The 24948-nt window shown below is 46.2% G+C and overlaps 1 protein-coding gene across 6 annotated transcripts in view; it reads right to left on the reverse strand.

Moving 5' to 3' along the window:
* The window catches only part of Prdm2 (PR/SET domain 2), a 101197-nt gene that overhangs the window by 10456 nt on the left and 65793 nt on the right, over positions 1–24948 (reverse strand). For 4 of the 6 annotated variants that reach the window (XM_021161466.1, XM_021161469.2, XM_029476797.1 and 1 more), the window contains 2 exons: positions 24083–24193; positions 14426–18812 (listed from right to left, as the gene is read on the reverse strand). In XM_021161466.1, coding sequence (XP_021017125.1) covers positions 14426–18812; positions 24083–24193 — 4498 coding nt within the window. Of the gene's footprint in view, positions 1–10039; positions 18813–24082; positions 24194–24948 lie in introns of those variants that run through there. The other 2 variants (XM_021161468.2, XM_029476798.1) reach the window with 2 other exon arrangements.

The following is a 24948-nucleotide window of genomic DNA, read 5'->3' on the forward strand; positions in this document are numbered from 1 at the left end:
GAGAAGGAGAAGGAGAAGGAGAAGGAGAAGGAGAAGGAGAAGGAGAAGGAGAAGGAGAAGGAGAAGGAGAAGGAGAAGGAGAAGGAGAAGAAGAAGAAGAAGAAGAAGAAGAAGAAGAAGAAGAAGAAGAAGAAGAAGAAGAAGAAGTGGTAGCATGACAGTGTTTGTGACCTGAACACTGGGGGGTCGAGGAGGGTGCTATTTTGGGTCCTTTGCAAGAGTTCTTTGAATCCCCTCCCCTGTGAGGTAGGGCACCATGATCCTGTCTTATTGGAGGGGAAAGAAGAGGTTCAAAGGAGTGGAGGCACCAGCTAGCCAAGTTTACAGGGAAGCGGTCACAATATGAATCCAGAACCATTTGCTCCCAAGCCTATTTGCACCCCTGACATAGGTCCAGCAGCAGTAGCGATGGAGGGTTCTTCAGTGTGGGGTTCCTCTGCCCTAGATCTGCTGACAGACCTCAAGGAGCATGCTCGGTCTGCTTTGAGTTGTCCCTTTCCAAGCTCAGAGGAAGCTGGGAACAGAGGCTCTCTAACTCAGATGCCCTGGTAATGCTTAAAACACCAAAGATAGGCCTCAGAGCCTTCGATATTTGGACTTGGCTCCCCCCACCCCCACCCCACCCCACCCCCCATAGCTCAGCACTGGACATGAGAGCAGGCTTGAAGAGTTGGTGAGCTCCGTACTTCTGCTCAAAATGAGGTCCACGGACGGGCAGCACAGTAACCATGTAGGTGTGACCTACAGATGCTCAGAACCAACAAAAAATCTTAGAAGAAACTGACAGGGGTGGGGCTGGGGGCGATATGCTGAAGGCTTCGAGGGCCTGCAGCTGAGGACAGGTAGGTAGAGACAGATGTACAAATACTTTCTGATCTGGGTTGGGGCTGGTGTCCAGCAGCTGTAAACAAGTCCCTCTAATGCAGGAGTGGGGAAGAAAAGGCAGGTGGTCCCAGAGGGCCAGAAAAAACGCTGGCCCTCCTGGGTTGCCAGATGGCTCAGCAGGTTAAAATGCTTGAATAGCTGAATGGGATTGCTGTGATTTACATAAAAACCGCCAGAAGTAGTGGTGCAATCCCAGCACTCCTACAGGGGGAGGAAACAGGAGACTCACTAATAAGGCAACTAGACACTGTTGTGGAAATAAGAGCAATCTTGTCTCAAAAAGAAGTGGAATGCACCATGAAATGAGTACATCTACACACACACACACACACACACACACACACACACACACACACACAAAAGCAGAAAGAAAAAATTCTTGGGCCTGGCTGGTTCTGAGTCTTATGACACTGGGGCAAGCTGCAGTTGACATGGGCAGTCGGCAAGCACAGCCTAGGCTCCTGCTTTTGGGGGCTCTTTTAGTTTCATCTCCTCTTTAACACTGTAAGATGCCCATACCCTTTTGATGGAGGAGGGTTTCTGTTCCTTTCCAACAGGCCCACAAGGCCCTGGCCTCTTTCTCACCTAAAAGGTCTTATCTATTGAGCTCTGTCCTGTTGGGGCTTCTAGTAGAAGGTCAAACCTGTTTGGTCTGAGCACCACTACTTCTGGCGTTTTTTATGTCTAGTGTGTAGCAAGCTCCTAACACTTGACCCAATTAACAGGAAGGCTGGCAGGCCAGCCAGGCCTGAGGACCTCAGCCAAGGAAGTTGCCAGTGGGGAAACCCCTGTGCGGACGCCTCCCTTCCAGCCAGCAGAGGAAGAGGCCAGCAGTGCAGTGTGGTAAGGAAGCTGCCACTGGCTTCTGTCTCACGAGGGCAAGAGCTGGTGGAGTGTAGGGAGCCCTAGGAACACAGAAGGAAGCTTGGGAGTCGGGAGTCTTAACTGGATAGACTCTCCTTTCCCTTCCAGCTGAACCGAAACAACCAACTGCAAAGGCGCCAAAGGACAGCTTGTATCTGTCCATTTCCCACCTACGGGGCCATCACTGCTGGGGGCACAAAGGGGCGCCCAGAACGTGCATCCTGGGACAATAAGGAACAAATCCACATCTGAGCTCTCCAACATGCAGGTCCCTACTCCCAAGAGTCAAATTCTCCAAGCACTTGCATCCCAGAGGGGTTCACTCTCTTGCCAGAGTCCTGCCCAGAACATGGGTCAAGGTGTCTGTTTTTAACAACTCTGTGAATACATCTGAAGATTCAGACCTCTCCCACAGACCCCACCCCCATCCCACCTAGTGCTGCCTCTTACGTTTCAGGGACATCATCTCTGCAGGAACCCTGCTACCGCTTGAGCCAGCATAGGAATGATCCCCCTGACTTTCTCCTCTCTACATCTCTCTCGAATGCTACTTCCAGGTTCTTTTTTTTTTTTTTTTCCTCCAGTTGAGTGAAAACACACCATTTGCAATGAAGCTGAGAAGAGAAATAAATACATGTGCCAGGAATGCTGACTGCCAGAAAATTAAGACAACCTGTGTGGAAAATCTAAAGAGGGATGCTCTTCCCTGGACGGTACATGGAATTGTTCTTGTCAGTGACAACGCCCTTTGGAGATGCTGAAAACATCATTGGGACCTGTCTTTAAAAGAAGAGCTTAGCCAAAGATGTCAAAAGACGAGGTGAGTACCAGGGCCAAGCAGGGCTCAACCTTCATGGGGTTTGCTATTGGTAGGCTTCATGTGATGTCAGTGGTGAAGATGGTTCATCCTAAGAACAAGCCCAGAGGTGTGCAGCTCACGAAGGCCTTACTGCCCCCACCTCCGTGGAGAAGCCTGGTGTTCCTGGCTGGCAGAGAGTCCCAGACACACGGCTGGCACTGTCACTGGAAAGGCATGCTTACCATGTGAACACATGGCATTAGTCAATGAGAATGGAGCTGCCAAAAGAGCAGGGACATCGTGGGATGGGGGCCAGGTCCCGCCTTCGCTTCTGTGCCTTCCCCCAAAGTCCTCACCCTGTCTGGCGCCAACCTCAACAGTTTAACCTGCTCTACAAATGGGAGGAGACAGTATGGCCTCAGGTCACCTGTCCCACCCTGGGCTGCTTCTCCAGCTCACTGGGTGGAGACCTTCTAGAAAGGCTCCTCCTGGCTGGGGACAGACAACCTGGCCCAGCTACATGCTGCTTCTGACTTGGGGAATACACGGGCTTGCAGCCACGTGTAGGCAGGTATAGAATGGCATTCTCTCCATTTCTTCCCTTACCTGCCCTTGCTAACGGCATGCTGGGGGCCTTGTTCCTTGAGATTTATTCACCAAGAACTGTGAGATGGGTATGCCAGCATTTCAGACAGGGTAAGCACCTTGCCCAAACCCAGACACCTGGCTTGAAGAACCAGGGTTGAACTCAAGCAGTATAGATTCGAAAGGATAGGAGGCAGCTCATTACTGACCCAACCTCTTTCCCCCATTTATCTAACTTGTTGGCACTATGTGATGTAGCCTTGAGCCAGGCTCAAACACTGCACACCCGGGGAGGCAGAGGAGGATGCTCTCCAAGGAGACGGATTTGCTCAGGGACCTATGCTAAGCCTCAAGAAGACCAATGTATAGTTTCGTGTGCTCATGTGCATGTCAAAGACAGAGGACAAGCCTCAGGTGTTGTTCACCTTGTTTTTAGACAGGATCTCTCCTTGGCCTGGAAGTCACCAAGGAGTCTTGGCTATCTGGCCAGGGAGCTCTAAGAATCTACCCATCTCTGCCTCCTCAGGGCTAGGACACAACTGAACCCATTTCGGGAATAATGTTTTCATTAATGACTCCTGGGAAGCAAACACTGGCTCAGTGGTGGTCAAGATTTACAGAGGCACCGAGCTGTAACCATTGGGTACAGTATGCTGGGGTGACTAACTAAAGGCAAATGAGCTCAACTGTGTCATTCAGTCCATAGCTGGTGTCATAGCAAAAGGTCAGAGTGTTTCTGGGGCCTCCCCACCTTGCCAGCTCCTGTGCTTCAACACTTTAGGCAACAGTGAGCATCTGACACACTCAGTGACTGAGAAGACCAGTTTTGTTCATCTGCAGCCATCAACCTTTGATTCTGCCAGCTGCTTTATTACAGCAACTCTGACTCATGGGCGTGATGGAGAAATCACTAAGGTGAGTGACATTAGGCTGTGGAACAAGGCTTTAGAGACATGTTCAAACACAGCTCAGCCATGTGGGTACAGCACTGTGCAAATCAGCCAACGTAGAAGTCAACAGGGGGCTTCCTTATTCTGGGTTAAAAAAAAAAAATCAGAAGACACAAGAGCAGTGTCTGCAATGTATTCTGGGTGGCAGTACTGGAAAGGGAGCCCACAGATGCCAAGTGTCAGGACTAAAGTAGGAGATGATTCTATTTCCAGCTCCCAAACTTGGATGAACATAATTGAAAACCTTGTAAGCCTATGTGGCTAGCTCAACTCCCTACGTTCAGGTGGCTTGGCTGAACAACTTTCCTGTAAGGCTTCAGGTTGACTGTGGAGACAGCAGCCAAATGTACCCATCTCTGAATGAATGAATGGTGTTACGCTGTACTGCCAGCACATGCAGCCTCTGCAGATTGTTGATCAGCTGTCATGTTTTTCAAGTATGAACATGTGTAAGTACACATGAAAGCCAGAAGACAAACTTGAGGGCCATTCTTGCTCCCCATGTCCTTTGAAATAGGTAACTCTCAGTGGCTTCGAGCTTGCTAGTTAGGCTAGACTGAAAGGCCACCGAGCCCTGGCGGGTTGAAATGTACCTGTTTCTGCCCTCCCTGTAGGAGGTTCTGGGGATTGAACTCAGGCACTTTTGCTTACAAAGCGAGTTCTTTACTCACTCTGCTACCTCCCCCAGACCACACTATGAGGATTATAGTCTGAGGTACAAACCTTTAGTGAGGTTTGTCATCACCTGGCTCTACAAAGTAGCCCTACTCTTTCACTAGATTCTAATTGATCATTTCAACAGCTCCAATAGTCACATTTTAACCCCAAACTCCTGGAGTTAAGTTTCCTTAGGGGGTCTTTGAAGTGGAGTAGCTTTCTTTTCTTTCTGTTATCTCACCAGCTGTGTTTCTGTATAGCCATCAGGGCTGTGGCTGGTGCTGGGGACACATGGGATAGGCGGGTGCTACACCAAGCTGACCCAAGTAATGATTCCTATTTCCTCCTCAGGAAACTGCAAAAGGACAGACAAGCCAGAGAACCCTCAGTTCTGACTTTAGGACAGCCCTGGACTTCGACACTGTCCCTGACTTGCCAGTCACTAGAGGGTTATAAAGGCGAAGAGAAAACATGCACGAAAGAGCCTGACAACTGAACTCTATACCAAGGAGAGACAGACAGTAAAAGCAAGAGGAATGCAGAATTAGAACAGGAAGGAAAGCGCCTGAAGAGTAATATATATCTTTTAAGATGGAAAGGAATCCGTAGTCTGGTTACAACTCATTTGGGAAGCTGATTTCAAAGCCTCGGGGGTTATAGTTTAGCATATCTAGAACCTTCCATAAGCTTCCCAGGGCTCTGGGTCAGACACAGAATGGTACCGTTCAATACTCCAGCAAAACACTCCCCTCACCTAAGCAGGTCACATAGAGCTCGGAATGTCACCCCAGGGAGACGGTGGCTCCCAGTGCCACTAATGGGCTTTAGAGAAGACACATGCTTAAGGACAGCAACAGAAGTCATTTTGCACAGTAGTTACTTTAATCCCCACGCCTGGGCTCAACCTGAACACAAGCAGCAGGGGTTTCTTCAGCAGCCCCTTCCCTCCAAAAGTCCTTCAGTGACCATCGCCACGAGACTGCTCAAAGCACTTCAAACCCACTTCACATGGAGACAGTTCCTGAATGTCACCTGGCAGGTACTCAGCGACACCCCCCAAGATTACATTACTTTGGTACTTGACACCAAGTGGGTGTTGACAGCCGCTACCAGGCCTTCCCAGGAGCCTGTGTCACCTTTATTAACACTCGAGGCCAGCACGGGTGGAGGCCTTGTCCTTACTGACAGAACCAAGGGAATCTTAGTCGTTCAGCTGGGACCAGCTCCAGCTCCTCTCTACTGAAACAAAACCGAGCTCTGGACAGTGATGTGTGTGTCAGTCAGGCTTAGAGTTACAGAAATGATTTGAATACAACCGTGGTTCAGCACAGCACCTTCATCAGACTTTTGGGGTGTGGGGTGCCCTTACAGTAGTGTGGAACAGGATCCAAGTACTGTCACCTCTCCCTCTGGGTTACCTGTACTGAGAATTCTACTTCCCCCAGATCCCAGGAGAACAGAGAGTGAGGTCCATTATACACTCGGAAAAGATGCCATACAAGGAAACACTGGCTACTTTTGCTCAACAGGATTAGTGCATTCCAGGCATCATCTCTAAGCCCAGGGGCACAGGAATGCTCTCCGGCTCCAGAGTAAGATATAGAGTATAGCCAAATACCTGGTGATCCACACCATGTTCTCTGCCTGGCAGGAGCCAGAGGCCAGACTGAACACATCCAGTCAGTAAATGCAACCAGAAGCTAGCTGAAATGCCACTGCTTCCTAGCTGCGCTGGCAGGGGCTGGTCCTGGTTATAAGTGAGAAGAGGATGCTATGACCACAGAACTAAATCCAAGAGGCTTACATGACTTCACCCCAGCAAGGAATACTGAAATATCTATCAGCAGAAAACAGCTCTGAAAACAATACAGGGATTATACCCGAAGGTTGACAATACAGTCTTGCTGCTTACGTGTGTTGCAAATTCTACGTCTCCATGACAAGAATCGGGTTTAAAAATTACATTTAGATTGATGCCGACTTAATACATTATTAAAGTAGAACTCCAGTAGATACAGTCAGCGTCTAAATATGACAGATTCCTGCTCGGAACATAAACGTACACTTCAGAGTCCCAGACTCTGTGGCTCCCTACCTAAATGGCATTACAGTCTTGCTCCGTTCGTCCGTCCAACAACCCAGAGAGCATTTATCACAAGATCCCCAGAGAAGCGGCTTCTTTAGCAAGCTTTCGGCTCTGCTTTGTTGGCTAATGTCTTCTTTAAGATGTCTATGTTCCTTGTGACGTCTGCCTGGATTTCTTAACACTTTCTTCCTTCAGAGGCTTTCAAAGGACACCAAGCCAGCACAAGTGAGGCAGAAAACACAAGTATTTTCAAGACCTTCATGGCTCAAAATTGAATGATTTTTGGAATCGCTTTAAGTAATCTAGTGCAGTCACGTAAGCGTGACCCCACCCCATCTCTAGTTCTCAAGATTAGTCAGAAAGTAAGTGAAGCTTACAGAGACCCTTAAGGCTCTAACACTCTTGTTACAATATGGGAGAGGGAAAGGCTGGTTTAGTTCCCAGCACATGACAGCTCACAACTGTTGGAAGCACAGGCAGGCATGCACTGCACATACATAAACACAGGTAAAACCCTCACAAGACAAACTTCAAATGACCTTTAAACATACCATAGGCAGATCTGAGTTTGCACTAGGGGCAGTTTCTGGGGTGGGAGGCGGCTCTACTGGCCTTCCTTTGGGGTTAACACACTGCTGACTACGGTCTTCTGGCAGTCTCTAGCGGACTTCTTAAGAATCACTGTCAAATGCAAAAGGTGTGATGCTAACAGACTTCATTATATGAGCGTGCACTTGGTTCCTGTTGCAGTCAACTGTTGATGAAGCAAAGGGTCCCCCCTGAGAAGGACGGTGTGGTGACAGACTACCTAGTCTGAAGGGAAAGAAGGACAAGGGAGGTGGGGCAGAACTGCCACCTAGGGCAGTCCCTCAGCCCTACAAAGATGAGCCAAGGGGATGGCTCCTGGAGCAACCCTAATACTTCTGGACGAGGGACGGGGTACAGGGAATGGAGCACCATCGGGTAAGTAATGAGCAGCGGGTAGGGCAGTGGCCCCAAGGCACAACTGAGACTACAGTTTACAGCAGCTGATGCCTTCCCTAATCACAGTCACAAACCCCAGGTTTTGTCCTATTCATTATTCCCCTGTATGACACTGACTGCTTCTTAATTGGGATCTTAATGCAACAAAGATCTCATCTTCACCCTCAATCTGGATCTATTATTTGATATTGCACAGCCCTGTTCACTTAAGGTTCTGGCAGGTAGACCTAAGTCTGAGGAGGCTGTGGTTGGTTGTCCATGCTCCCCTAGGCTCTGCACACACACCCTAGCCCTGTGCCACCAAAGCATGTACGCCCCTACCCCCATCCCTGGTTCAGAATCCAGAGTTCAAGAATGACTCCTGCAAAGCTCTGGCTCTCCAAGCCCGTCCTGTGGGATGGCCACGAGGCACCAGGAGGCTCTAAAACCCAGATCCCCAAGGACTGAGCTACACACTCAACTCGTGTGTGTGCTGAAATCAGCCAGATTGTTTAAAGGGAGACTGACTGTCCAGCACTCCTGGGTCTCAGGCTGTAGTGATGAGAGGTTGGCTGAGGGACAGCTCTTCAGATGAACTGCAGAAGCCCCAGGCTAGGCCAGAAGGAATGTGGTTCTCTCATAATGGCCTGCCCACACATTCTAGCAGAAATGTCACTGAGCAAGCGATAGTTGGGCGTCAGGGAACAAAGGCTAGAGGCCTTTCTCTGTATCTGGGAAGCCAACAGAGAAGACTCTTCTCCTTGGCCATCAGGCAAGTCCTAAGGGCACCTGAAAGGTGGCCTGCATATTCACAGAACCCTCTTCATCTACCTAGGTTCTAATCCGTTTTCAAAGTAAACTGCCTGCCCTCTATAAAGTTTCTTATAGACATCAGTCAAGTCAAAGTGAAACTCAATATCCAAATGCCACAAGTGTAAAATGAGCTTCGATGTCAGTCAGCATTTTGACCCAAGTATGAACATCTCCATTTCTGGGGCAGCAACACTCAAACATAAAAGTTGGTTACATCTTTCCTGTCACTCGGTTTTGGGACAATACTATAAATACTAAGAATTTAACTGACAGTTAATTAAGAGGAGCGACGACCACTAGGAAAACACAGGCTCACAGCAGTTTTGCTTGTTTTTCTGAGACAGGGTCTTACCATGTACTCTTTCTAGTCTCACACACAGAGGTCTGTCGTCTCCCCACCCCACCTCCGGAATGCTGGGGTTAATGATGTGCATCATGGACCTTTCCTGGGGCAATCTGAACTCATCACTGGAAATGACATGGGGTGCCTTCAAACAGTGAAAAAGGGACAGAAGGCTCCAATAACTGAGCTTTCTAATGTTTAAAAAGTATTTCATTCTGCATAAAGGGTAAGAGCTCTGGAACGGAGCAGCTCCTCCAGACGGACATGGATGGCATAGCTTCTGGGGAATTATTCCAATTTGGCAAATGTGTATGAGGTTCCAACGCCTGTCAGGGGGGGCGGGGGGATGCCATGGAGAAGGGGAGAAGCAGCACACCCTGTTCTGTACTAGTGTGGGTGGGACAGCATGCAGACCCAGCAGCGATCTACTCTTTGCTTTCTGCGTACTGGAAACTTAAAGATGTAGAAAACAGCACTCACCCAAGGCTAACCCAGCAAACACCAGGAAAGCATGAGGGTACCATGAGTGGATGCTAAGCAGGCAGGTGGAGGGAAGCTGCTTCTCTTGCTCGGATGATCTCCTAGATCTGGCTTCCTGGCGGGGTACTGCTATGCACCTGCATGCATCTAGGTACAGTGTCACAAGAACTACTGCTGAAGACATCCCCAATTTCCATTACCCTCCCCTCCTTCTCACCGGGTTTCCTGGAACCTAGTAGGTAGACTTGTGACTATCTGGACACATTGTCAGGCCTGCAGTCCCCTCCCTAGAGGAATGTCAGACAGTGGGCTCTCGGATGGGAGAAGAGTGTCACACTACAGGAAATGCCTCCTAGCCACACATGAAAACAACAGTCCTAGGAAGAAAGTTAACACGAGCTTCTTTGATTCCTGCTTGGGAGAACAATGAAAGTCAGTCTGCAAACTAAACTGCAGGCAGCACAGAAGCAGCTGAGATCTCAGGTTAACAACTCCCCCAGTCCCCCCCCCCCCGCCCCATTCTTTCACACTCCACAAGGTACTTTTTGATCCACCTAAGTATCTACCATCAAAGAGGAATCAACTACAATTAGCAAAACTTGGCTGATGCCACACAGACACAGGTGGAGAGGGGTCCCAGGTCAATGGCTGACTAGGCGTCTACATACCAAACAAGGTCCAAGTGGCCTGTTTCCCCTTTATGGACAAAATGCAGTCCTTTCACAAGTGTTTACAAAGTGTTTATTAGTTACAATGATATAGATTGTATCATCCAAGTCTCCCCTAGTTATCAGGTATTTTAGATAACATGAAAAAAGAGCTTTCTTAGACATCTGACAGAGGATGTGTCCATGCTAACAGGGCAAGGTAGCAAACATCACTCTTGTGTGTCTGTAATAAAAACTCTGTCAAGGCTACATTGGTTAAAAACAATGAACAATCCCTTTTGTATGTCAAATTATAAATTTTAATATTTTCATTAGAATAATCTTTATAGCACTTTGCGACAAGAAGCAATAAAATAACTAACAGCAAACTTCAGTACAGCAGACACCTTCCAGATTAACAATGCAAACACAAATGTAAGCTCTAATCACAGAATACAATTGAAGCACCCAAAACAATTTAAATAATTTTAAATATTTTATTTTTAAACTGCTACAAATGCTTTATACAGTATTCCAACATAAAGTCTCCTGAACAGAAAGGTAACAAAATGGGAATGGTAGTGAAAGATTAAAGTGGCACAAATTCATCACACAAGTATTCAACTACAAAGTGTAAGAGGTAGATTACTTTTAAGGTTGAGTACAAAACACAGTATGAATAAAACGTAGCCGTTTTCCACCACCTCGGTCATTACTCTGGGGGAAGCATCAGCACTCATGGAGAAGTGGTGCTGACCTGCTACAAAAGGAAGAGGCCGATCTGTTGCTTTGAATCTACTGAGACAAGAGTAAGGCCTGGTGTGCAGATACAAACAGCTATACAGGCCTGGATGCTTTCTGTGCACTGATACACACTGCTACACAGCATCTCATAATATAACAGCTATAAATTAGTGCCAGACAGTGAGAGGATAACGTCCAGTTGGACACACAAACATGACACTAACAAGAGGCATGAGAAGGAGTCCTATCCAATCTGGGATCCTCTGCATTATGCTGGCAATCTGCTTATGATTTTTTTTTTTAAAGGGGAGAGGGATAGGGATCAACTAAATGCCTCTCTGTATAATTCACATGAAAGAAGGCATCGAGGGCTGGTGTAAGCAAGCGTTTTGAGATGGGCACACCCGATCTGTCATCCCTGAAACTAGGACCACTCATAAAACAAGGGCACTTGCTTTGCAAGGTTCAGTTCAATTGCTCTCTGCCAGACTCAAGGGCCACACTCAGAGCTGAGCTGCCAGTCCGGTGATGAGGAAGAGCCAGTCCATCTAGCCCATCTTATGGCACCCTTCTCTTTGGATTTCAATCCCCTGAGAGCCCAGCACACACGTGAGCTCCACCAAAGAGACGGATGCCTGACACTAACCAGGGCAAGAAGCCTGTCGGTAAGCAGCTGTATGTTACAGCTTTTGAGTCAGCTTCAACTGGTCTTGCAAGCTGGGTAGATTTCGTATCCTTTGCCGTAGTGCTTATCCTAAGTTGAGCATGCAATATCTTTTAGTCAGTTAAGGTTTGTTTTGTGGGGGGGACTTTTCTACAGGAAGTTCCTAGAAAATAAGAAAACTGAAGATAAATGACAACATACACAACCTTGTATGAACTGACCAATTAAAGAAAAAGGTGAGGAGACTGTATGACAAATGTCACCAAGACAGAAACACATAAACAACTCTAATAGTTAGAAACTCCACTCCTGCTCCAAAGACACAGGGCAGTTTCCCACGCACAGTATGCAGTGGGGGTAGGGGTGGTTGGCTGACTCAGCACCTGGTGGTAGCAGTGAAGAACCTGTCTTGGACTTGCTTCTTCTCTAGCTTTCTAACTTCTGGACACAGGGGTAGTGGGTATCATGAAAAATGGAAACGTTGCTTGGATAGAGCAGCTCTCTTTGGATTACAGGGAAGAACATGGAAGAGTCTGCACTTCTCTCTGGAAAGGAACCAAGCCAAAGGCAGTAGTAGGAAGGTCCAGGCAGACTGGGACAGACTCAGGGAGAGGCTCACCGGCTTTTCTGATGGCTTTGTTGTGAGAAAAGCATTTGGAGCATATGGCTCTTTGTCCTGGAATGGTAAACTAGCTGGTGCTTCAGTAAGTGGCCAACCGGCAATCTGTGGAGCCTGTGCTCAATGCTGTTCTGGCTACAGCTATGTCCTTGAAAATCTGCAGAACCCTATGCTGGCTTTCAAATGTCAAGTGTCTGATACTGGACATGACTTATAATCACAGTTTGCTGCAATCAACAGGCAGGGAAGGAACAAGCTCAGTTCTGCAGAGCTGAGGACAGTACATGGAAGCTCCACCCATGACATCTCCTTCCATCAGTCTCCTCTAAGCCAACTGAGACAACCACCGGAGCTGAGGACCTCTGTCAGTAAACACACCTCCCTAGTCAGCACAAAACACACAAGCACTGAAAATGAGCTCAGGCTAGTCTGTAGCAGCCCTGAGTTAGAGGACACCTGGTGTATGGATGCTAGCAGGCAGGAATCCTACTGTTGCCTATATGTTTGCTAGGGGTACTAATGACTGAAATACACTCTGCACAAATAAATACCCACTCTCATGTCTAGATAGTCAAACACGATGTTCAATTGGACATTTGGTTTTTAATTGTCCGAAACAACTCAAAGGTCATAATCTCTTGGAAAGTATCTTGGATGATGTCTCTCATTCTGCAGATCTGTCTACAACACAGGGCAATAACTCACCAAGGAAAAGGATTAGCCATTAGGAACAACTCACTGTGTCTGTAACTGAGCACACTACTGATGATTTCGTTATCTGTAGCTTTAAGTGGTGCTTTTTAAGCCAACTTTTAACTCCAGCAATATAATTCTGTTAACTATCAAAACAGTTTAAAATCCACTGGAGCAAGAGAAGAGACACACTTTGGGACACATTAGCCTTAGGGAGTCTTTAAAACACCAGATACGAGTGAAGCAAGTGAACTTTATACAAGCACACTCAGCTCTTACATTTTCATATGTTTACCCTGAAAAGTCTACAGGATCTAGTACAAAACAGTTAATTCTTTTAGAAAACACTGGAAGAAAGTACACTCTAAATCATCAGTCACCTACTTGCTAACCCAGGATGGTTCAAAATGTTAAGTTGGTGTGGAATTCCCTAGAGCAGAGGCCAGTAACAGGTAAGGAGCACTGGCGGCTGAAAATAGTGCTTTTCGTCACTACAGCCAACTCAACCATGTTGCCCAAGCACCTGCGTGGCTAAATATGACCAGATCGATAGCAACTAACACTCAGAATGTTTAAGTACCTTCCAAAAAACTCAATCCTTCAGCACTACAGGAAACTGTTGTGCCCAATGTCTAGAACTCTCTTTTGCTATGCTTCAAGGCACACAGCACCAAGAACTTTACCTGAGTGACACTGGAACCTTGGTATGCTTAGGTCTTCTCTCCAAGTCATTCCACAGCTGTCCCTAACTCTGTTTGCTTCTAATACCCAGAATTACAGCCATGACAACCCAGAATCAAGACAGGCTGCATAGAAGGTGTCCAAGTATTTGCAGAGTAACCACCTGATGAGGGCCACTAACCTGTGGACATTATTTGGGAATAAGAAGGAATTCCAAATGTATATCAACTCAGCTTGAGAAGTCAATATAACAGGCTATCCTAGGGCCACATCACTGTCCCTGAGAACCATGTGTATATGGGGAGAATATGGAATAAGGCAGTAAGGTCAGCTCAGATCTAAACTGAGAAACCTAACATTATAGGAGAAGCACTGAGCCCCAGGGCCTGGCCTGCTCTTCTTCCCCATTAGAACCTCAATTGCTAGTCTCTCTATTGCTGTAGGCAGAGGGCTAGAGGGGAATATAAGGCATTTTAAAGATATATGGTGATTTTATTTTAAGCAACGTGGAAAAAATTTTAAATTCAAACACTAGCAAATGGAAGTATTAACATTAGACATTTAGACATTATTAACTATGCTTAAGTCACAAACTATTAAACAAGAGAGCACTGAGGTTGCTACTGGACTTGTCACCCACTTAACCCTAAGGAGCAATGCAGGACCACGAACCAACACGAGTGGCACTGGAACACTGCCCAAGATGTAAATTAAGAGAACTTCGTCTTTTCACACAAGGAACTGGGTTCAAGCTCCATTCAGAAATTAAAGAAATGGTACCACTTTGTGAGCACTAAGTCTGAAATCAATGTATTTATTCATCAGTACAGCAGTCAAAGCAGCAAGGGTATGCCACAAGATTATGCCACTGCCACTCTGCTAAAAGGACAGACATCCTCCAGGCCAGCTACAGCTCTCCAGCAGTCCTCACCTCCCCGAGTTCTGGGCTTACCTCAAGTCCTTCAGCTCATGCCTGGCACTGCTATCCTCTCTCCTGCTTTCACTCAGGTCCGCAGCAGCTGCCAGCTGAAGGCTTCGGGTGATTGGGCCCCCGCTCCGCTCTCTAGATTTTACTATGAACCGGTCTGTTCTTTTCTTGCTGGCCAGGGCAGTCTTGCTTTGTAGAACAGCTTTGCTCTTCTGCACTTTCACGTGCAGGCTTCGGGATGCTTTGCTGGAGAGCTGAGTAGAATGACTCTTGGCAACAGCTTTGGATTTTTTGCCCTCAACATGAGTAATTTTAGCCATTCTTATGGGACTAGAATTCCTCAAGGATGAAGAGCTTGCTTTTTTGGATTTGACTGAAGCTGCAAATTTGACATTCTGTCTGGATCTGAAGGATGAGGAGGGCAGTGAGGCTTGGGCAGGGCCTGTACTCCGAGCTCGGGTCTTGCCCAAGGGTGCCTGCATGCTCTGCATCTTGATCTCTGTATCTGCGGTGCGCCTCCGGGGATTGCTACTACTGTTTCTGTCACTGCTAGCAGATGATGCGTGGCCACCTTTCTTAGATGAATGGGAAACTTTTCTTTTGGAAGGAGAAAGGGGTTTTTTAGGACAGCTGAAAGCAGCATGCTTATTCAGGCTGCCAATGTACGTGAACTCCCTGTCACAGTAAGGGCAGATGTGTGAGGATGCCTCGGAAGTGTCCCTCAGGTCTGCCTTCTGCTTCGCAGATCTGTTCTTCTGAAGGATCGCTTTCTGTACCAGCTGATTTTTTTTCTTCAATGCATTCAGCTTGAGCTTATTTGGAGACATTTTGCTGAGTTCAACATTGAAGCTCAGTCTCTTAGGCTGCCCCATCCGTCTGAAGGCATTTTTCCCAGAGTTGTCTAAAACCAGCACTCCATTTTTGGGCTGCACTGTCTGTCTCAGCGGCACTGGGTTTTTCTTAGGAGTGTACCTCTTCTTGTCACTTGCAGACGCACACGCCAAGATGTGCTTATGCAGCTCAGGCATGTTATCAACACTCTTGCCACACTTTGTGCAGCGGATGGCAGTAGTGAAAGTCTGTGGGATATTGTGGGTGGTGAAGTTTGTGGCTGTTACCCCAATCCCCATAGGGTTTCGATGGTGGTACTGAAATGGAGGTGGCTTAAAGCTCGGGTAATGCTGGTTGAGACCAAGTCGAACATCTGGCTCTTTCGTCTTTATTCCGGAAGCCATTATTTTGATGGTTGTGTAAAGCTCTTCAGAGGAGTCATTTAACTCCTCCTCTCTAGAAGCTTCCGCAGGCTCTTCTGGCAAACTCGGCATATGCTCCACATGGGCCTTGCTGGGGTCTGTGAAGTTCTGGGGCCTCAGGGTCCCACTTTCAAACTCGTGGTGTGTGCATAACTCATCTGGGTGGAGATCACGCTGGTGCTGCTGTAAATTGCATAAGAAGGCAAATTCTTTCTTACATACAGAACACACAAAGATATTTCCGACTCCATGAAGCAGAAATCGGTGCTCTGATAGATCGGTCTTACCCTTAAAAAGCTGCACACAAAACTCACATTTGAAGGGCCATTCTTCAGCATGGACAGATAAATGTTTGGTTAGGTCTTTAATGGAAAGAAAAGGTGATTCACAGACATTGCAGACAAAGTTTCTGCTGAATGTTTCTTGGACAACACTCTGTCCACCTGCAGGTGGGGCCTCTTCCTTGGGTTTCAGACCTTCACTCTCTGACTCCTCCTGTTTGAAAGTCATCGCAGGGAGAGGTGCTTCCAGGTTGTCCCCAGAGGACACCACAGATGACACTGCTGAGAGAGGGGGTGGTGAGGGGGAGGAGGAGGAACAGGAAGAGGAAGAGAAGGAAGAGGAGGAGGAAGAGGAGGAAGAGGAAGAGAGTGTCGGAGGACCAGGGGAAGCAGCAGACATGAGTGGCTCTACAGGAGGAATAGGAGAGGGAGAGGGGGACACTGTGGGGGAGAGAATCGGAAGAGGAGACTGAGCAGTGGCATTTGAGAATGGAGAGGGGCACTGTTGAGGAGAGGCATCAGAAGAGGGGTTGGGGAGAGGGACAGTCGGAAGGAGGGGAGGTGGTGGAGTGGCAACAGTTAACACAGGAGGGCAGGGTGGAGGGGAAGAAGGCTCTGTGGGGATCAAGAGAGGAGGCAGCTGACCAGAGGACAGGGAGGCTGCCTGGAGAGGGGGTGATGAAGGGCCAACAACCTCAGGTGGAGACTCAGCAGTGGGGGCTGAGCAACTCGAGTCAGTAGCAAGTTCAGGATCTGGCTGCGTGTCTGGTGATTTACAAGGGCTTGGGCTCCTGGTCGCCTCTGGTGTGCTTTCTGTAGGTAAGCTAACACCATTATATTCATTGAGAAGAACCTTTTGTAGCATGCAGGTGGTTGGTTTTTTCTTCTTTGCAGCTGGCTGTGCCAAATGGTTCTCTTTGAATTCTTTGCCTTCAGAATCACAAGGCTTTTTATGCACACTGAGATCCAATACAGATTCCCATGGGACTGGAGTCTTGCCTGTGCCCTCTGACTTCTGTTTGACACCGCTGGATAAATCCAACGGCTGTTGGTTGCACACGCTGCTGAAAGTAGAACTGGCTGCCCATTCTTTTGATATTTTGTATTCATCAAAGCAAGGAGGGCTTCCAGTTTCTCTCTCATCTCTCCCAGACAAACTCCACGCTGGTGAGTCACTACGACTTTCTAACTTCGGTTTCTTGGAAGTCAGAGCTGTGTCTGTCCATGCTGCTTTCCCATCACTTGGTTTCCCAAAGTCTCGAAGGGCAGGGCTGTGCTGTGGAGAACTGGGTGGAGAGCTGGTGCGCCTCTTAAACCTACTAGAAGTCACAGGTAACATGGATGCAGGAGCAGATACACACACAGGACCTAACTTAGGAATCTCAGCTGCTGAAATCCCTGCAGGAGGAGTCAGTTTGTCCTGGGTCTGAAGAAGCTGCTTGAGCTTTGAAGACAAATAGACACCCTTCTCTTTATGGAAAGACACCACCTCTGTTGTTGATATGCTCAGAGGCAGACTTAAGGAACACGAGGGTGCCGTGGAATCAGAATCTGTCTCTGCTTTAATTTTAGGGAGTACAGGTGGACTGGCAGTCCTCCGTTTCTTGGACTCACAATTTGTGCTACTGGGAGACTCTTTAAGAAGATCATCTGTCACAGAGCCCTGAGTGCTCTTTATGTTTTGAGTAATCTCTACAGTTACTGGAGTGAGCAGACAATCTATGCCATACAAGTGTGCAGAGTTAGACTCCATCTCAATCACATCACAATCACTAGTGCTGTTGTTGGTCTGAATCTTACCATCAATATAGTAATTTAGGTTCTCAGAGATGTTGCTAGAAATGTCCATGATATACACATCATCCGCGTCCCCGTCCTCCTCGGGCTCTGTGCTTGGTACATAGACATTCTGGGAGGGCGGGGCCTGCTCTGCTGGTGGCTGCGGTTCTTCTAGGAGGCCTCCTTTTCGCCGGACACCTTTGGGGATCAGGTGGCGTTCGTGAACCCTACGCTGATGTCGTCTCATATTAGTATGAGTTCCAAATACCTTTTTGCAGTATTTGCATGGATGAAGTTCTTTAACTTCACCATTTTCTTCCACAAAAGATGAATTCAGTATTTCCTGTGAGGTTTTCTCTGAGTTCAATATCAAACAGTCTTGCCCAAGTTGAGGTGGACTCAACTCATCTTTAGAAGTAACATTTTCCCCCTTGCCATCATCTGGATCCTCTGAGGATTGTAATGTCATGCTGGGTCTTCTCTTCAACCCTGTTTCGTGGCGCCTTTCATGCCGCCTCCTGTTGATCTGTGTGCCAAATGGTTTCCCACAGTACTTGCACTTGAAAGCGTGGTTGATTGTAGAAATGTGGATGTGCATGTGACGTTCTAGCCCCTGCTTTGTTGCAAATTTTCTTTCACAATGCTGACATGGAAACATGAATGTTTCAAGCCCATCACCGTTGGCCTCCTCTCTAGCTCTGGGAACGTGGAGAGGAGGGGTGACGCCTGGAGAGCCTTCAGAAGTTTCAGTTGACACACTCTGTGGCTCTTCTAGTAAATCTTCTGGCTTTTCTTCACACCGTATCTCTGGCTCTTTCACAGAGCTTTCATTAGGCATGTCTGCTTCTTCCTCCCCATCTTCTCCCAACTCCTCCTCCTCTTCTTCCTCTTCCAGCTCCTCCTCCTCCTCTTCCTCTTCCTTCATATTGTTGACCTCACAGTCTGTGACTTCTTGTTTCCCATCTGCCTCTGGCTGTGACTCGCAGGCAGGAAGAGGGATGGCCACCTGTGGAACTGCATCCTGGCTTACCACCTCTGGCAGAAGGGCTGGCTGCTCAGGTGCAGAAGCCAAAGGCCTCTCATCCTCTTCTTTTGGACCTAAGGAGCACAGAGGAGCAGAAGCACAGAGATAAAGACACAGTGGTTGCTGTGTAATCAACGCCTATGACTCTACTGCTAGAAGCTGCTAAGATGTGTGAGCAAAATTATTTCATTTGGAGGTTGAGCTGAGTGCAAATCTCCCATTAACTTAATTAGCAAATGTAGAAGACTGCTAAGCACCAGACAGCACGCTAGACACATCATGACAAGCATGCCCACAGGGCACTAAGCTTTTCTGCTTATAAAAACTAGTGCCTACAACTGGGTTGGAATAGCCAATATTAACTAATGAGCCTGGTTACAAATTCCAATTTCTCATGATTCAAACTATCAGATTAGATTCTTGATGATGTACCTGAAGGATGGAACTTGTTCTAGATGATGAAATCCACTCTGCTAGTCAAACAAACTTCCTATCTCTCAGCAGCATAAGGAGCAGTTTACTGAGTAAAACAGCCATCCCCAATCACTCGTCTATGTTCATCCCCCTGAATTAGACAGGCCAGAGAGGGCTTGCTGATGAGGCCACAGCTGATCAGAGACATTAAAAAAAAAAAAAAGAAAGAAAGAAAGAAAAAGCCATGCAGGAGCTGGAGAGATGGCTTAAGAGCACTGACAGCTCTTCCAGAGGTCTTGAGTTCAATTTCCAGCAACCACATGGTGGCTCACAACCATCTGTAATGGGATCTGATGCCCTCTTCTAGTGTGTGTCTGAGGACAGCTGCAGTGTGCTCATAATAAATAAAAGATAAATAAATCTTAAAAAAAAAAAGTTATGCAATCATCTGGTAGACAAAATGCCTTGGGCAGAGGAAGCAGCAAATAAAATACCATGAGCTATCTCTGAGTCAAGATGACACTAAGCAGGTTCAAAGTCAGGAAGGCTGTAGAGAAGAGTTGGAAAAGGCCAGGAGATGAGACTAGGGTGAGCCAGTGCTGAGGATAAGATACCATGAGAAGCTGCTCACTGCCCTGAGTCAAAAAGGAGTTCTAACAGAGAAGTCAACCAGCCCCACTGGGAAGAAGGGAAGGAGGTGGGCAACAAGAGCTCCCTGCTCCAGGACAGATGCAGGTAGTAGGCTAGGGAAGTTGGTAGAAGTAATCAGATCCTGAGAACTTGTATTTTGGAAATGAAGCTAACAAAATGTGCTTGCTGACTAGGTGTGATGAGAAGCCAAAGCGGACTGCAAGAAACTGCAATAACCCTGCTTACCAAACCAAAGACTGCAGGAGGAACAGGATGACTATAAACACATGGGGCAGAAAGAAATTACTTAGGATGAGCTGAAATTTAAAGTATGGTAATATGTGTCTCAGTGAGTGAGGAGAGTGAGTAGAATTTCATAAGATCTTATGTCAACACAGAGGCTGCAGTACCTGCCTCAGGAGAGAGAGTTCATGAACAATGAACTGCACACTACCTAGAAAGTGGACAGACAAGGAAGGATTATATCCCAGACGCTGAGAGGCTAACCATCTTTGATAGCTTGCCTTACATGGGAAGTGGGAATCTCAGCTGGGGAAGTGCCTCTATAACATCAGCCTATAGGCCTGTCTGTGGGTATTTTCCTGACTGGTGGTTGATGTTGGAGGGTCCAGCTCACTGTGGGCGATGCAACCATTGGGCACTTGGTCCCAGGCTATGTAAGTAAGGTAGCAGACTATCAGCTCTGAAGCAAGCCAACACAGCAGTGCTCCTCCATAGTCACCGCTTCAGGCCCTTCCTCGTCTTCCCTCAATAATGGACCATAACTCACAAACCAAATAAACCAGTTCTTTCCCAGAGTTGTTCTTGGTCACTGTTTTATCATAGCAACAGAACACAAACTAGAACTTAAGAATGAGGAATGGCCAAGAAACAAGTCACAAGGAAGGAATGGTTTGTTCAGTCCAGAGCTTCAGGATGCTGGATAAATAAAGGGTGTGCTCCATTTGTCAACAGGGAGGTCTAGTGACCAAGACAACAGCCACAGCAGCACAGTGATGACAAACTCAGAGGGAAGGAAGGAAATAGAAGGAATAGTAGCAGCTCTTTCATGGTTCTCTATAAAGGAAGAGAATGGGCTTGTGGATGGAAGAGAACAGAGACCAGAAGACTCCTCCAGATCAGAGATGTAAGAAGATGCAAGGTGAATGCTGGTGGAGTGGGCGACAATGTCACCAGCCCTAGAAGATGGACCACCTGCTATGCTATTGAATTCAGCTCCATCTTCCATAGTCCTAAGAGTTCAGAAAGCTCTGCAAAAGAGGCAACAGAGCTATAGTTTTTCTAGGCCTAGTAAATGGGCCAACTCAAGTTTTCCGACAGAGCCCCATGGAGCATGCACAGAAGATAGCACAGGTTACACTAGACTGCCAGGACCCTTCTCCCTACCTCCCACACATACGTCCTAAGTTTACAGCAGGATAAAGTTATTACAAAGCTCAGTTTTACTTTGGCAGAAGCTACATACAGCAAGCAAGCAATAGTCCTATAATAAACTTATGGCCATATTTGTGGAAGTAAGCGTAGTGTGAAGTGTGCTATACAGGTTAAACCCAAAGGTAATAAACATCAAGGAGAAAGAAAAAGGCAAAAGGGGGTAATCAAAATGTGGGATAAAGAGCATCCAGGACGGCATCTGAATACAGCAGAGTCATCCAGGACACTTGAACTACGCGGTAGATTAAGAGATTGAGAAAAAGGCTTGAATACTGAGACCAAGGAGAGCGCGGTGCTGTTGGACAATACTCCATGAGACAAAGGCATAAAAGAGTGGCTCAACTGTCAGAATACAACAGGCTGTCCACAGACAGGGACAGTGGAGGGAGGAGATGCTACAGAGTGGCCAAATGCTACAGTCTCTACAAACACGAGTTAGGAACATAAGCTCACTTAAACACCCAGACCTCAGCCCTCTTGCTGTTTCCTAGAATGAGGGCCCTGCTTCTACCATCTGCGGCTACTTCATTAGCAGTTAGCCTCTGTTTCTAAATAAAAATCAAACTGTTCTCCCTTGGACACACTTGATACTTTCTATGTGCTTTCAATAAGCCAGGACAGCAGTCAATGGCAATAATAGCACATTTCAAATGTGCTCTCAGACACATTTTCAACAGACACCCAACACTGGACAAAAAAAGTCAACATAGGATAACAGAAATATGCTAGCTCAAAATGTCTTTCTAGAATTTGTTTTCTGTGATAATCTGTGGTTTCCTTAGTTTTAAAAGCTGTTCCCTACAATTGGTGATCAATCTGATTTGAAACTATCTCAATGGTTCTCAACCTGCCTAATGGTGTGGCTGTTTAATACATTTCTTCATGTTATGGTGACTCCTAACCATAAGACTATTTTGTTGCTACTTCATAACTATAAATTTGCTACTGTTATGAACAGTAATATAAATATCTGATAAACAGGATATCTAACACGCGATCCCCAAGGGGGATATGTGACCACAGGTTAAGAACCACTGGTCTAAAGTAAGTAATAGGAGCTTAACGTGTACAACCTTACTAACAAGTCAGGCCCCAAAGCACTGCCTACTTTCTTGGGCTTTCAGACACAGGGCTGGGAGACCTCCGGTCATCAGCTACATTAGGCAGAGCAACCCATAAGTGCCAAACACTGGGCCCGAGCATCAAATAACTTTTTCATTACGGTAGAGCAAAAAAAAAATGCAGAACTCTTGAGTTATTAAAGAGATCTCTTAAAATTTCAAACTCTATTTTTTGTTGTTGTTGTTTGTTTTTTGTGTCTCAAGACAGGGTTTGTGTGTGTGTGTGGCCCTGGCTGTCCTGGAACTAGCTCAGTAGACCAGGCTAGCCGCTATCTCCCAAGTGCTGGGATTAAAGGCGTGTGCTAATCAGTGCTCACCTTCAAAGTCTACCTTTTTTTAAAAAAGATTTATTTATTATATGTAAATACAGTGTAGCTGTCTTCAGACACCCCAGAAGAGGGCATCAGATCTCATCATGGTGGTTGTGAGCCACTATGTGGTTGCTGAGATTTGAACTCGGGACCTTCAGAAGAACAGACGGTGCTCTTAACCGCTGAGCCATCTCTCCAGCCCCAGAGTCCACTTTTAAATAAAAATTGTTTTGCATCTTTTTGTATTGCTCAAACAAATGTCTTATCAAATTTGCTGCTCTCAGGAGGCAAAAGTTAGACTTAAAACTAAGAAACATACTTGTCTCACTTCCTACACCATGTCAAGCGAGAACGAAGGTTTGGGGATGAAAGGGGAGTGGCTGCCCTCCTTCCAGTTAAATCCTGTTTAAAAAAAAAAAAAAATCACACTGACCTTCTACCTGACTCCCTCAGCCACACTAAAGGCCATGTACACATCACTCACAATGAACCCATCCATTCTTGATTCTCAAAAGGGCATAAAACCTGTGATTTTTTGATGTCATCACAAACAGGGCAAATTAAATGGCCATAAAAGGTATTCAAAATACTGACCTCTCCACTGCTCACACACACACAGTGTTTGGTTTTTTTGTTTCTGTTTTCAAGATTCACAAGTCTATATTCTGAAATCTGCCTGTCTGTGTCACAATCAACAACCCAAACACGATCCTGTCTCTGTGTAAATTCGTCTGAGGCACACAGACGTCCCAAATATGGAGACTCAGCTATGCTGAGCAGAGTAAGGTGAGTGATTTAACTTTCAAACTGCTTCTCTGTAAACTCTCACATCATGAAAGTTCTAGAATATCAACGTTCAGAGGCATTATCAGGTAAAAAGAGAACTTGTGGAAAGAAACATAAAATAACGTACAATTTTAAAATTCTGGCACAAAGTAGAAACATTATTCATTCTGCTATACAGTATCAAAAATGTCTGATATTTGTAAGTAAATGTTTAACTGACGATACACACACTAATACAGATAAACCACAGTTGTATCACAGACAAATTGTTTCCCTAAGTAAATACAGCCCTACACTCACTGAGCAGGTCAGAATGCCACACTGCTAGTAACCTACCAGTCCTCTTTGTTTTTAAAACAGTCAACATATGTCTGCCTGTCTATCTAGAAAAAATGTGTAGTCAGTCTCACTATAGAGGCCTGGCTGGTCTTGGACTCAGACCCACCTGCCTCTGCCTCTCTCATGCAGGGAGTCACTCTGCCTGTTTCTCTTTATGAATATAACCTTGTTGCATGTTTTATTCCATTTTAAGGGGAGAATAATTTCATTCTGAAGAAGAAGTAGGTTTTGGAAAGTTCAGCTTACTACAGTAAATACGTGTGCTCAGCAAGCATGGCCAGCACTGACCTTCTGCAGAGCCCCTCATGTTTGCAGAGGTGGAGTCCAGCTCGCTCGCCTTCCGCGCTACAGCCTGGGTTCTGACGCCTTTGTTTTTATTCTCCTGTGATTTCTTCTTCCCTGAAACACAGCATATATTTATTTACTCATTCATTCATGATACTCTGGTCCTTGAGACAATTAACCCAAGCAAAGTAGACTGTATTTGTAGGCAATTATCATTTTGATTTCCAAAGAAAAGAATGGATATGGCTAAAAATATCATCAAATCTGTCAGGAAAAAAAAAAAAACAAACAAACAAAGCTCGTAAGTCCTGCATTTTTAGATGTCTGGTCCTTAGTTTCACAGCATAATAGCTATCAAATTAATGAACAATGTATTCTCAAAAAAGTTAATAATACTAATATAAAAAAACTCTAGAATCAACAAAATTTGAAATCATATAAATAATATGGAAAAATACCTATCAGAGAGAAACAATATGTCACAATTTAAAACATTTTATTGGTTAAGATAGGATAATCCGGGACTACAACTTCAACATTGAAAGTAGGCATTACACTACATTATAGGGATAAATATGGTCTCTCTCAAATGCAGAGAAATCACAAACATGGCCCTTATTGCATTAACAACATGGAGACACACAAAGTTCAGAAAATAGTAACTACACTCAAATGATCCCAAACTATAGAAAGTTAAATTAAACCATGACCTCTCCTGAGAAGCTACAACAAAGAACTGAAGCCCCAAAGGAACACAATATATTGCAGTAGTGGTCCCAAACTGGTAACCAAGGTTACCAGATCCAGATGAGTCTCAAGTCCCTTCCCAAGCACTTCCTTCTCTTCTGGCACTATTCTCCTCACACCCA

Source organism: Mus caroli, chromosome 4 (assembly GCF_900094665.2).
Source record: "Mus caroli chromosome 4, CAROLI_EIJ_v1.1, whole genome shotgun sequence".
NCBI classification, from domain to species: Eukaryota; Metazoa; Chordata; class Mammalia; order Rodentia; family Muridae; genus Mus; species Mus caroli.